Source organism: Armigeres subalbatus, chromosome 3 (genome assembly GCF_024139115.2).
Source record: "Armigeres subalbatus isolate Guangzhou_Male chromosome 3, GZ_Asu_2, whole genome shotgun sequence".
Classification (NCBI taxonomy): Eukaryota; Metazoa; Arthropoda; class Insecta; order Diptera; family Culicidae; genus Armigeres; species Armigeres subalbatus.
In genome coordinates this window covers 64,084,440-64,097,853 of record NC_085141.1, presented here as the reverse complement: position 1 = coordinate 64,097,853, position 13,414 = coordinate 64,084,440, and the positions used below count along the sequence as shown (strand labels likewise).

The window sequence follows — 13,414 nt, the reverse complement described above, 5'->3', positions numbered from 1 at the left end:
AGGTTCCTTTCAGACAAACCACAGTTGGTGTGTAGGGTAAAATTTCCTAACACATTGGTGATAAGATGTTGGTTGTCGATTGCTACGATTTCTTCCGTCGGGTTGGCTAGATAATCGCATTTGGCTGGTTTCCCATCTAACAAGTTGGACACACAGGCTGTAGAATCTAGTGTAGCGTCCTTAGCGTCAAAGATCTTTGGCTGTAGGCTGTTTACGATGTAGTATTGAGTTCCATGGTGTAGATAATTGTGGTTGGAAATATGGATTTGTTGACGATTAAACCAAGTTGGTAGAACAAAGATTTTCTAAAACTCTCGGGTCTAGTTTGGGCAATTTAAGTAAAAGGGCGATGTCGAGTTCGTTGGTGACTATTGATGTGGTGACGTAGGTAAGTGCTTCGGCGGTGTTCCAAACAGTCAAGTTTTCTTTGCTTAAATCTTTAACAAGTAATTCGACTTCTGTCTGACTCAATACCTTTTCATTAAGTATCCCTACTTTGGCTAAAGCAATTGTTTGAATAATGTGATCTAATTTATCATTCAAGAATTTAAGATTCAAAAATATGTTTACAGAATATAGTTCAGATGATTTTGAGTTAAGCAAGTCAATGGATTCTTTTGTTTTATACACTATTTCCTTCATTTGCAATGAAATTTCCCTATTTATTCTAATCTGTTCATTATTGTTGCTAACAAGGCCATTAATCGAACTATTGATAATTTTAAGATCTGTAGCATCAGGGCTTCCTGCGATATACTTCCATACTGTTCCTAACTGATTCCATCTTTTTCTTCTTCTGATTGGTAACAAATTTTTAAGTTGGTATCTAACTCGTTAAATTCATCTAATATGAGACTAGTAAACTGATTTTCTTCTATTTGTTTGAATTTTAATTTTAAATCTTGTATTTGAATTTTGAATGACTCCAAATTAAAGTGGTGGATGTAGTAATGAGAACTTATTTGAATACGTCCAGGGCCTTTATCATATAGGAAAAGAGGTAATTTGTCCGTTTTATGTATGGCGATCGTCTGTTGAGTACCGCCTCCAAAGAGTTGTAACAGTAAAATCTAAAACGAAATTAAGTGTATCGAATTTTTAGGTCATTTTGTGGACTCGTCTGTTATCAGAAGTTGTTATAGTGCTATTGTGAACATTTTTGATTTTTATTTTTTTATAACGTGGGACGGTTTTTATCCGTCTTCTTGTCTTTTCAAAGGCTTCCTGGTTTTCGTTTATGTGTTTTGGAGTCAGCTTTTGTTATGGTATTCTAGGTCTCGATTTTGTTTTTCTGCAGATTTTGGTAAACGTTTTCGATAATTTTGGAACTTTGGGAGCTTGGAATAATGATTTCAAAGGGTGTGAATTTAGTACAAGAATGGATAGTGGAATTTTACTTAATCAAAGACATTTCGACAAGCTGTTTTGGTTTTTTTCGTGGATTTTCTGCCTTCGTGATTCGGTAAATTTCTTGTAAAGTGGAGTGAAATCTTTCGACTACTCCATTCATCTCACTTCGTCCAGTTGCTGCTATATAAGAAGCGATTTTGTTTTCATTAAAGAAATTTGTTAATTCGCCAGAAATAAACGATTTTTCATTGTCCATTACGACAATTTCCGGTAATTTAAATTTTGTGAGAACTTCTTTTACAGCAGGCATTATGTCAACGGTTGCTCTTGATTCTACTAGCTGGACTTGAGCGAACTTGGAAAATTTATCGACGCACGTTAGGAACATTAATTTTTCTAAAACATTATGTCAATGTGTACAATTTGGAAAGGTGTATTCGGGATAGGGGTTCTTTGAAGTGGATAATGAATAGGATTACGGTCATATTTATTTTCTTGACACAATTGACAGTTCTTCGTGAATTCTCGAAGCTTACTATTCAATTGTGGAAAATAATATTTCCTGAGGATTTGGGCTTTGTTTTCCTCTAAACCGCGGTGTGTCAATAATTCTCCATTGAACATCTTCTTCCGGTACGTCGATGAGGATTTTTTGAGAAAACGGATTTTTAACATGTTTTCTTGAGTAAAAGTGTTTTTTATACACTTCTTGTATTTGACCCATGATTTTCTCCTCAGTTAATAATCCGTTTAACTTGGTCGGATCAACGTATTCTTTCAGAACCTGAAATATAGAGTTTTCATTAATATCGTTTATATGAATTAAAATTCGTGTATAGTTAGGGAAAGGATTAGTAGTTTCTATTTTGTCTGGACCTCTTTTTATTATTACCTGGTGTTTAAAGGCATTAATGGGTGCTTCCTGTAGATATGATGAACATATCATCACTATCGTCAGCTGAATGTTGGGTACAAGTCATAGAGCATGCGATGCGACTAAGAGCATCCGCAACGACATTCGATTTACCTGGTTTATAGGCAATCTCGTAATCGTGTTCCTCAAGATAAGATTTCATATATTTTAATTTGGTGTTTGTATTTTTAGGTGATAATGCAAATGTCAAAGGCTGATGATCTGTAAAAATTTTAAATTTGGCTCCGTATAAATAGTTTCGGAATACTTTAAGAGCCCAAAATATGGCCAACATTTCTTTCTCAGGAACAGAATGTTTTTCTTCGGCTCTTGTTAAAGACCGTGACGCGAAATGGATCGGTCTGTCTTTCCCAATTTCACCTTGTGAAAGTACAGCGCCTATCGCAAAGTCTGATGCATCTGTGGTCAATATATAGGGCTTTGAATGGTCTGGATATGCCAACACATCAGAAGATGATAGTATTGATTTCATTTTTTCGAAGCATTTTGTCTCAGCTTCGTCGAGTTTGATTTTTGTTGAACTCATGTTCTTCTCTCCCTTAGAAGGTTCGTGAGGGTTTAGCAATTTTGCAAAATCCTTTACGAATCTTCTGTAGTAACTCATCATGCCAAGGAAAGATCTCAATTCCTTTATCGAATTAGGAATTGGGTATCTTCGGCCTTGATTCCTGTGGATCCAATCACATATCCCAAAAATTCGATTTCTTGATGCAAAAATTCAGACTTATCAAGCTGAATTTTTAGATTTGCATCGTTCAATGCTTTGACAATAGTTTCAAGGTTTGTCAAGGCTTCTTCAAAATTTCTGCCAAATACAATTACATCATCCATGTATACGTAGCAGATTTTTCCAATGTGTTTACGGAGCACATCATCAATGGCTCGTTGAAAAATAGCCGGCGCATTTTTTAATCCAAATGGCATTCTTGTGAATTCATATTTGCCATTGTTGATTGAAAACGCTGTTTTTTCGATGTCGCTCTCTTTCATTCTGATCTGGTGGAAACCAGATGCCAAATCAAGAGTTGTAAAAAATTTTTGGCCTTTCAATTGGTCCAATACATAATTAATTTCCGGCATGGGATAACGGTCTGATATGGTTTTTTCGTTTAACTTACGATAATCGATTACCATACGAAATTTTTTTATCCCCGATGCATCCGTTTTCTTTGGAACAATCCAAACGGGTGAGGTGCAAGTAGAGCGGGATGGACGAATTATCCCATCATTTAAAAGTTGATTTATTTGTATATTGACTTCGTCAACATACGCTGCTGGATATGGATAAACCTTTTGGTGAACCGCGATATCGTCGATGGTGTTGATAGAGCATTCAACTACCGTGCTGCATGTAAGTTTATTATCAGGCTTATGAAAAGCGTAGTCATGCTTTTGGAGTACATTTAGCAATGCTTTGTTTTGGTTCTCTGAAAGATGAGCTGTTCTGAATGAAGTTGGGTCTAATGCATTATTGCTTTTGTATATCCGCGTTGCAGTCAGTACGTTCGAGTTCAATTTTGTCGCCGTAAAAGGTGTCGGGTGTCGTCACAGTTAAGCTATTCGATGCTTGTCGTTGGGGAATGTAGGACAGGAGGGGTATGGTCAGTTTTTGTTCACCTAATTGTAATGTTAAATTTTTGTTTGCCAAGTCAACAATTGCACCTAATGTATTTAGTATGCCGGTTCCGATGATTCCTTCGAAAAAGTTATGAAAATTGTGAAGTATGAATTGTGCCGTATGGTCAATTTTTGGTGAAAAAAAATTAATATTAATTGCTGAAGAAGTATTGAAGTTGCCATTTGCACTAGAAATATTTCTTGCATGTAGTTTATATGGTTTCGCATTTTTGAAAGTGTAAGCTAATTTGGGACTAATAATATTAATATTAGCGCCTGTATCAATTAAAAAAGGAAAATTTCCGATAGTGGTTTTCAGCATTATATATGGCATACTTACCACTCTGGGGTCCATTCTAAAAAATTGGTAGATGCAAGGTTACTATCATTTTGAACAGCACTATTTTCGTCACTTAACGGAACGTTGGCGTCGAGTATGTTTTGGGTTTCTGTTTCTTGCTGTGTTTCTTCGTTGTAATATGAGTCGTATCCAGTGTCATAATTATAGTATGGGTCGTAATCGTAGTAGTCATACTGTTCTTCAAATTTTTGGTATGTATCCTCAAGTGGATATGCTTGTCTTTTGAAATTTGTATGTTGTTGGGAAGGAGGGTGAGGACGTTTCATGTTCATTGGAGGGCGATTTCCATAATTTAAATTTCGCGATCGTAGGCTTTGATCGACTTCCATTGGTTCCGGTGGGGGAAATGTTCTTTGTGGCGGAGCAAAGGGTATGTTCTTTGCTGTGAAGCAAAGGGAAATGGTCTTTGCGGTGGGGCGAAAGTAAATGTTCTTTGCGGCGGTGGCATGAATCTGAAACGATTTGGTTGAGGCTGGTTTGGTTTGAAGAAATACTTTGGCGGGAGCGGAGGTGGTAAACCTGATCGGGCGTTGGAAATATTTATCTTTGGTGGCTCATTAGGTTTAGGTGTTGGTTGGTTGCCCAACTCGTTTCTGAAAGGTGCAGACCTAAAGTTCATATTATAATAGTCCATGCAAAATTGGTATGCTTGTCCGAGCGATGTCGGATTTGTACTTTTAATAAAATATTCAAAGGATTTTCCAATCCTCTAATAAAAGCGTCGAGAGCTTTGTCCCGAAAGTATGTTATGTGTACTGCTGCATTAAGTTTCAATTTATCATCAGTATGAATTTGAGCAATTATGTGGGTCAAAACATCATTTACTCTGCTATAATAAGTACTGATGTTTTCGTTGGGAAGTTTTTTAATTGTAGTCATTTCAAAATCTAGAGTTTTTACGTCACGTTTGTCTCTATAATAGAGAACAAGTGTCGTTTTAATTTCATCCCAATCACACGTAATATTATTTGCGTTTTAGGATGTCGGCTGCTTCGCCTGTAATTTTTCGCCGTATCACTCTCTGAAGGAGATTGATTTGATCAGCTGTAGCGTTCCTGGCATTATAAGTGCGAAAAATGGAATCTACATCGGCCAACCAGTCCACTAATTCAGTAGGATTACCGCTGAATGAGTTGACTGACCGTACAAATTCGGGGACTCTACCAATAGCGATAAAGTCGTCTGCAGTCATGTTATTATTTACTACGTTGTTGGTGGCCATTATGTTTCTGAAGTAAATGTCCACCCTAGGTTTTTTTGAAGGAATTCTGTATGATCTTTAATCAATTATATTTTGAAAAGCAAATTAGCTGTATTCACTGATGGTTAATCAATTAGTGAGGCTAGCAATTAGGAAGAGTGAAATAAAATCTACTCGTCACAGTAACACTTTTATGCTTCTACTTGGATTTTCTTGCTCATATGAAAGCAAAAGGTAAAAAAAATCAAAAACCGTCGCACTGTTTTCGACCGTCGCACTGTTTTGTTTCCACTCGGTAGAACGAAATTTTGTCACAATTGATCGGATAAAGATATTCACTTATGGGTAATGACGATGGAGAAAAATGTTTTTTTTTTTCTTGGTTTCAATTGGTTTGTCACTTACACTTTTAGATAATAATGATAAAAATTACTTACATTAATGCCAGTACCATGATGAAATTCCTGGACTTTTTGGGTTGTAACTTAGGGCGGCCTCGCTCGGTGGGGGAAAACCAGGCAGCTACTTCGGGGTGATTCCTTTTTGCCGCTGCAGTGCTGCTACTCGGGGTCCTAGTAGCGATCGAGCTTCTCAGCTTCGGTGTCCTGGCTCTCGCTTTCGTTGTCGTGATGGGGCTCGTTGAACCGGATTGTAACAGGTGAACTGGCTCCTTGAACCACTTTCGGATTTTGTGATATCCACTTAGGATTTTTTCCACTTGTTAACAATTAACGATTTTCACCACTTGTAACTTATACAATTCCCACTTTTGGCAAGGTCCCTATTCGGGCGCCAGTTAACTTTTTACCGGGAGGTTCTTTTAAAAGAATGATCCGAGTCGGTCGATGGTAAAAACAGAACAGACTTTATTCAAGGTTCAAAACTCAAAATGTAATTTCAGCGATGACGGTCCCGCGGCGGTTGAGCCCACTCAGCATAGATCGATCGGTGCCCTCGACAATGTTGTGATTGTTTTTATCGGCGTTCGTTGTCCCGGCGTTCGTGACCCACTTGAGAAGTGCTGATGCTGCTTGTAGAGTTTAATGTCGTTCGTCGCTATGTGTTAACTCTCGCAACAAATTGCATTCGACGCAGAATCCTTTCCCATTGTTTCCTATTTGAAATTGGCCAGATCGGACTATGGGATCGAAAGTTATGGCCAAAATACAAATTTATACGTAAAAATCTCGTAAAAATTGTCACTCACTTTTTAGGCACTTATCTTCAACCGATTTGCTTGCAACAAATTGCGTTCGACGCAGAATCTTGTCCCATAATTTCATTTTGAAACTTGACCAGATCGGACTATGGGATCGGCAGTCATGGCCAAAATACCTTTCTTTTATAGAAGAACTACAAAAAAAATGTCACCTATTTTTTGGACACCTAACCTTGACCGATTTACACGCAACAAGTTGCATTCGACGAATCCTGTTTCATAGTTTCCTATTGAAACTTGGCCAGATCGGACTATGGGATCGGAAGTTATGGCTAAAACGCGTAAAGAATGTCACTCATTTTTAAGGCATTTATATTCAGCTGATTTGCTCGCAACAAGTTGCATTTGACGCATAATCCTGCCCCAATGTGTCCTATTGAACATTTGCCAGATCAAAATATGGAATCGGAAGTTATGGCCGAAACACCATTTTTGTCATTTGTCTACAAAGTATACAGAAAGGCTATATGTTCGCTCCAAAACCAAACTTTTACAGAAGGCCTGGCGTTCCATAGTGTTATATACCAATCGACTCAGCTCGACGAACTGAGACGATGTCTCTGTGTGTGTATGTGTGTGTGTGCGCCCACCAAAAGTGCGAAAAGTTTAGCTTACTTTTTCGGTACTTATCCTCCGAACCGATTTACTTGCAACAAGTTCCATTCGACGCGGAATCCTGCCGTATTGTTTTCTATTGAAAATTTGGAAGATCGGACTATGGGCACAGAAATTATGGCCAAAATATTGTATTTTTCACGAATGATTAGATTCGCTCGACGAAATTCAAGAGTTGTCAATTTTGTATTCCAAGGCATTTTCGACAACCTTTTCATAGATTACCTTGACTGTCAAGCACGTGGTCGGTTGATAACAATGGGACTGAATGTAAACATCGAAGCACCAGCTTGTTGTGTAAACATGATCAACTGGAGAGCTGAGAACAATGAATTAAATATGTAAACATGAGGGAGGCTTGCGTTGCGGCAGCTGTAACGATCTTCAAGTGTAATGCGTACGGTAGCCAGCAGCGAAATCGAAAGCGAAATCTGAGTAAGACGAAATTTTTATCATAAGAGTCTAAATGGTGAAAAAAATCGCAATACTTTGTGTTATAAAAAAGCGCGTAGAAAAGCCTAGCTCACTTTTAATGCACTTACCCTCGATCGATTTACTCACAACAAATTGCATTGAACGCGGAATCCTGTTCTATTATTTTCTATTGAAAATTGGCCAGATTTGACTATTACCTGAGAAATTGGCCTTAATTTTTGCCTTTCTTGTGCAACAAAGTTGTACCGAAAGGCTATAATTTCTCTTCGAAAGCGATACACTTCCCTCCCTCTTCATACGGGAGTTTGGCAGAAGGACGGTCATGGGAATTTTATCATAACAAATATTGCCCTCCGCTCGCTTGATGGGAATGACATTTTCGTTTTCTTTTTGTGTAGTCGGAGCTTCAGTTTAACAAACATCCCAAAGTAATATCCTTAAAATATATGACTGGGTAAAATAAAACAGGGGTATGTACGTCAAAAAGATTGGAAAAGGATAAAAATTGTCAAAATTCTTATTAGCATATTGTAGATCAAGTTGAAAACCGAACCGAGGTCTTGCGACATTCGCATTTTCTGGAATTTCCGGATGTTGCAACTGCATCGCGAGTGGTGCGCATCTGTGACATAGTCGTGCACCACTCGCGATGCAGTTGCGACATCCGGGAATGGGACAAAATATGATTTTCGGTTTTCAACTGGATCTACAATATCTCTGCTCGAAATAATCCGATTTTCATAGAACGGACAAAGATTTTTTTCTTTTTTACTCCTAGCTACTAGCTCATCTATTTTCAAGCACACACATTTTACGAAGGTCGAGAAAGGCACCATCACCGCTAGGTGGATTAATCTGGGTTTTTTTTCTAGCAGCTACTGACAGCGCTCTATTAATTAAACGACAAGTATCTACAGTACAAGATCAGCTACATCTATTTAGCGCCTGCTTCCTACCCATCTCCCGTCTACAGCGAGGTTGTGTACACTAGCTGATATTCGCCTTGCTAATCTCCTCGCGCCACCCAACATTGAGGCAGTCTTCCTGAGCTTCTTGCCTCCAAAACAATTCTTGATCCAATTCATGTCTTTCCAATCGACGTTCGTACAACAAACTAAGTGGTCCGACCCCGATGCTCTACCTATTTTTTTGGTTCTTGCTGCTGACCAGCTCCTGACCAAAGCTTCGCTTGGACTCCTACTGACCAACTAGCAAGCTACCGAAAGTTCGAACTTCCCACTAAATTCTGTACGGCGCTACCCATGACTTTCGCAACCAATGCATGATCCCACGATGCCACGAGACCTATGCGCCCGATCCATGGATCCCGGACTGCGATTACGTTTCTGTAGATAATCCATCGACACTATGTTTAAGATCTGAAATCTTTCTGCACCATAATCTGTTCCAGGGTTGTTAATCGATAAATTATCGTCGACTTCGATAACGATAACGATTGTACGATGATGTTTCGTTGACGATAAAGTGAGCGTTGATTTATCGATAATTATCGAGTTAACTGTAACGTATACTACAGTTAAAAGTACGAACATTCTCAAGCTGGTTTTACAAAACCTATTTCAAGCATTGCATCACCTTCAAATATTCAGAATCGCGTTTAAATCGTGGATTTAATAGGAATTCGAGAAGGTCACCGAATTGACCAATCATTAAATTTCTTACAGAGTCTTAGTTGAATAAAATCGTTTTTAAACCAAAACATAAGTTTTCTAAGGAAACATCCAAAAATCCCGGGATCCCGGGATTTCCCGGGATATACGAAAAAGTTCATCCCGAATCCCGGGACAACGAAAATGGCCGGGAAATGGAAACTCTATTTGTTACTGACAAACGTACCTTGCAACAAGCCTTTGTCAGAACCTGAACACAATATGACAAGAATCATTTGCCTTGCATGCTCTGATATTTCCGAGAATACGAGACTATTTTTGTAATCAGCGTTAGATTCTCGAATATCTCCATGAAAGATGAAACTACGATAGCATAAAACCGAAATTTGCTCTAAAGAGAATGCAAACTAACGGAATGAAAAGTTAGCAACAAAATTGTCTGTTTTTTTGTCATGAACAGAAATTTTCGGATCTTTGTCATTATTATCTCCGACAAAAACAAAGCTTTGTCGTTGGTTCTCTTTTGTCGCTTGTTTCGTATGCGCATCGACGAAAAAATGATTCCCTGACTTTGTTTTTGAGGCATTCACCACCAGTCCAACTTTTGTTGCTTCACGTTTCAGGCGGGTGTACAGTTCTGCCACCTTTGCAAATGTTCGGCCGACAATGTCCATGTCATCCGCGAAACAAATAAATTGACTGGATCTGTTGAAAATCGTACCCCGGCTGTTACACCCGGCTCTCCGCATGACACCTTCTAGCGCAATGTTGAACAACAGGCACGAAAGTCCATCACCTTGTCTTAGTCCCCGGCGCGATTCGAACGAACTGGAATGTTCGCCCGAAATCTTCACACAGTTTTGCACACCATCCACCGTTGCTTTGTTCAGTCTGGTAAGCTTCCCAGGGAAGCTGTTCTCGTCCATAATTTTCCATAGCTCTACGCGGTCTATACTGTCGTATGCCGCCTTGAAATCAACGAACAGATGGTGTGTTGGGACCTGGTATTCACGGCATTTTTGAAGTATTTGCCGTACAGTAAAGATCTGGTCCGTTGTCGAGCGGCCGTCAACGAAGCCGGCTTCATCAATCATCCAGTAATCGCACCATCCTCCTTCGTGTTTGGCCAAACATGTCTTGGAGAAATGATCCTGCAACAATTGCAATGCAAGCAGCGCACCATTAACGAAGTGAACTTCGAAATGTGTTTGATGTGATTCTACGCCTATAAATGGTCGGCTTGTACAATACGGCATGGCAATATACGAACCTGCGATCAGGCAATGCACTTTTTTTCGTGCGTATTTTTAGTGTTTTCCACTATGACTATCGAATTCAAAACGACCTTCAGAGTGGGTGGCGAACCCACAAAACATTCTGTCTCAATTAAAAGTGAGCAGAATTGCTCCATTATGTTTAAGCTTGCGAAACGAGAAAAATATCAAAAGACGTTTTGCCTTTCTCGTACAACAAAAAAATATTTTCATGTTTTATTGCAAAATACTTTTATCCACTCGGCTGTACTTCTCCCCTGATACGATGTATTCAAATGTTGAAATTTTTTTTACAGATTATATGTTTTGATAAGCAGATTTTTTTTTTACTTATGTGGCAAGTGCGAAGTTGTTGATATTCAAACTTATTGCTTCCACTCGGGTTTATTGCTTATTGCCGAAAAATGCAAAAAATATTTATAATATACCCAATTAAATTCACCTAATAATAATACTGTCTTCCTCGCATCTAACCAAGACACCAACATTTTGGTTTGGTACACCATGCTTTTAAACTCAATGGCCGATCGTTATCAAATTCAATAGCAATCGAAAAGGCTTTAACACTTTTCGAAAGCAAATTGTGAGGGTTACTATATGAAAAATTGATTACAATTTTTTTTTAACTTTTGTGCACACACGCACGGACGGACAGGAATTTGCTCAGTTCGTCGAGCTGAATCGATTGGTATATAACATTGTGGGTGGACGAGCCTTCTATAAAAATTTCGTTCTCGGAGCTTTTCGGCAAGTTGTACGAGAAAGGCAAAAAAGGTATTGTTCGTCACCCACCGACGAAATGTTTGAAGGACAATTTTAAACCGAGCCGCCGTTAGAAAATTGCATGTGGCGCTGAGGAGTCTTACACACGTTTTCCAAAAAAAAATCCGGTAGAGTCGACTAAACTTGTGCCGAGTAAGTAAAAAAGTCGAGTCAAATACAAGACATTGAAGACGGCTTTGCAGTTCAGGTCGAAATATGTATCTGTAAAGGTTACGACGGGGTGGAATTAAACGGAATAGTACTAACCTCGTCTTATGAGTTCCACTAGACATTCCACTAAAAGTGGCTCATTAAATTTTTCAACCAAAATTATAATTGAGCCTCCATGTCTGTTTTGTATGGTAACACTTTAGCTTGCAAAGTTTTATGTTTCATAAGACCAGATGAAGACATTTCACTAAAAGAGCTTAATAATTTTCTCTGTTCCATATTTATTCAACATTCTTGAGTACTGCTGAAAACCTATGCATATCTCGCATTAATCTGGTGATGGTGCATCTACTAACTCACTGTCGTGTGATTCTCAGATATCGGTATCCACAGGATTGAACTCCGCATACAACTCTTGGTAGCAAATTTCAATCGAATCCGAATATTTCTTTCCATACATTCTTATTGCAGATTGTGGCGCAACGTCATACCCGTACAAAGGCCGCTGTTACAGTACATGTCCGGATTCAACCTTCCCGTCGGATGCGGACCCGACTGAAAATCCAAACCCCGATGATGCCACTGCCACAAAGGAAAGTGCCTTCATCGAGCAGCAACCATTACCGAAAGGTTCATTACGACGCAGCGCTGCGGCAGCTATCGCCTTCCAGCTGGTCGACGATGATTCCAACAATGTCGATGGCAACGCACCGATGACACCAGCCAGGCTATCGCCACAAGAACGTGACACTCAACCTCATGACCAGCAGCAAAGCCGACAGTGCATCCAGTGTCATCCCACGTGCCTCAAGTGTGTTGGCCCGGACGAATTTCACTGCTCCGAGTGCCAACCACTATTTGCCTTCGTCGACGACAATGATGTCGATGCGTCGCATTCTTCTAAGCCTCTCCGGCGCCACTGCGTCTCTATAACCGGAAACAAACGTCCAGGCGGAACAAATAAATCCCGGCCTAATGCCACACTATCCTACCAGGCTGATAGTCAAAAGTCCGATAAGAGCTGGCAATCGACTGACTACCTCATTATGATAACTGTCGTAGGGGCTACACTGCTGGTGGCGTTTGTGGTCATCTATCTACTATGGAGGCGTTGCTTCAGGGGTGTCCTGATAGGAGCCGGTGCAGGCGTCGGTGGCACAGGCGATTACCAGTACGATCGGGTGCAAACCGACGAAGCCAATGTTGGTTCTGAACCATCCTACGCCGAGCTGGTTCGAGACGAGATTGATGACATTTTGGCCGAGAGCTCGAGCGACGAGTCGGGCAGAAATTTTATGGCCACCCGAATCATTGCACCACTGGAGCGATAGGGGTGCAACGTGATTATATGCGCCTGGAGCACTTTATCCAGTATTCGAAAATGTATCGAACCGGTAGTGATAACAGGTGCTGTACGAAGTGTGTAGTTGATTGTGTATCCAATAGTCACAGGTGAAAGTGCGATGCAAAGGATTGATTGAACGCGATTGAATTCAAATGAACCAGTGTTTTAATGAAGCTTTTAAATTAGTAGAGTAGGGTTACGAAACAAAAATGATCTGATTAAAGTAGAAATCTATTTTTAAAAATATTTCGTTACTTTGTCTTGTTTCTTTGGGTGAAAAATATCACAAATCATTCTATCGATTAAAGTTCAAATCAATTTGAAATGAACTTTGCGCATTATACTGGGATTTTAATGTAGTTGAGAGGAAATTATTCAGACTAAGGCCGAAGTGGCCTGTGCGGTATATAAGAGTCTTCTCCATTCGGCTCGGTCCATGGCTACACGTCGCCAACCACGCAGTCTACGGAGGGTCCGCAAGTCATCTTCCACCTGATCG

At 39.6% G+C, this 13,414-nt stretch overlaps 1 protein-coding gene across 8 annotated transcripts in view; it reads left to right on the top strand.

The window, feature by feature from the left end:
* Window positions 1-13,161, top strand: part of LOC134223602 (furin-like protease 1) — an 800,923-nt gene extending 787,762 nt beyond the window's left edge. For all 8 annotated transcript variants that reach the window (XM_062702787.1, XM_062702791.1, XM_062702786.1 and 5 more), the window contains one exon: window positions 12,042-13,161. In XM_062702787.1, coding sequence (XP_062558771.1) covers window positions 12,042-12,901 — 860 coding nt within the window. In that variant the 3' untranslated portion in view covers window positions 12,902-13,161. The remainder of the gene's footprint in view (window positions 1-12,041) is intronic.
* The last annotated feature ends 253 nt before the right edge of the window (window positions 13,162-13,414 follow it).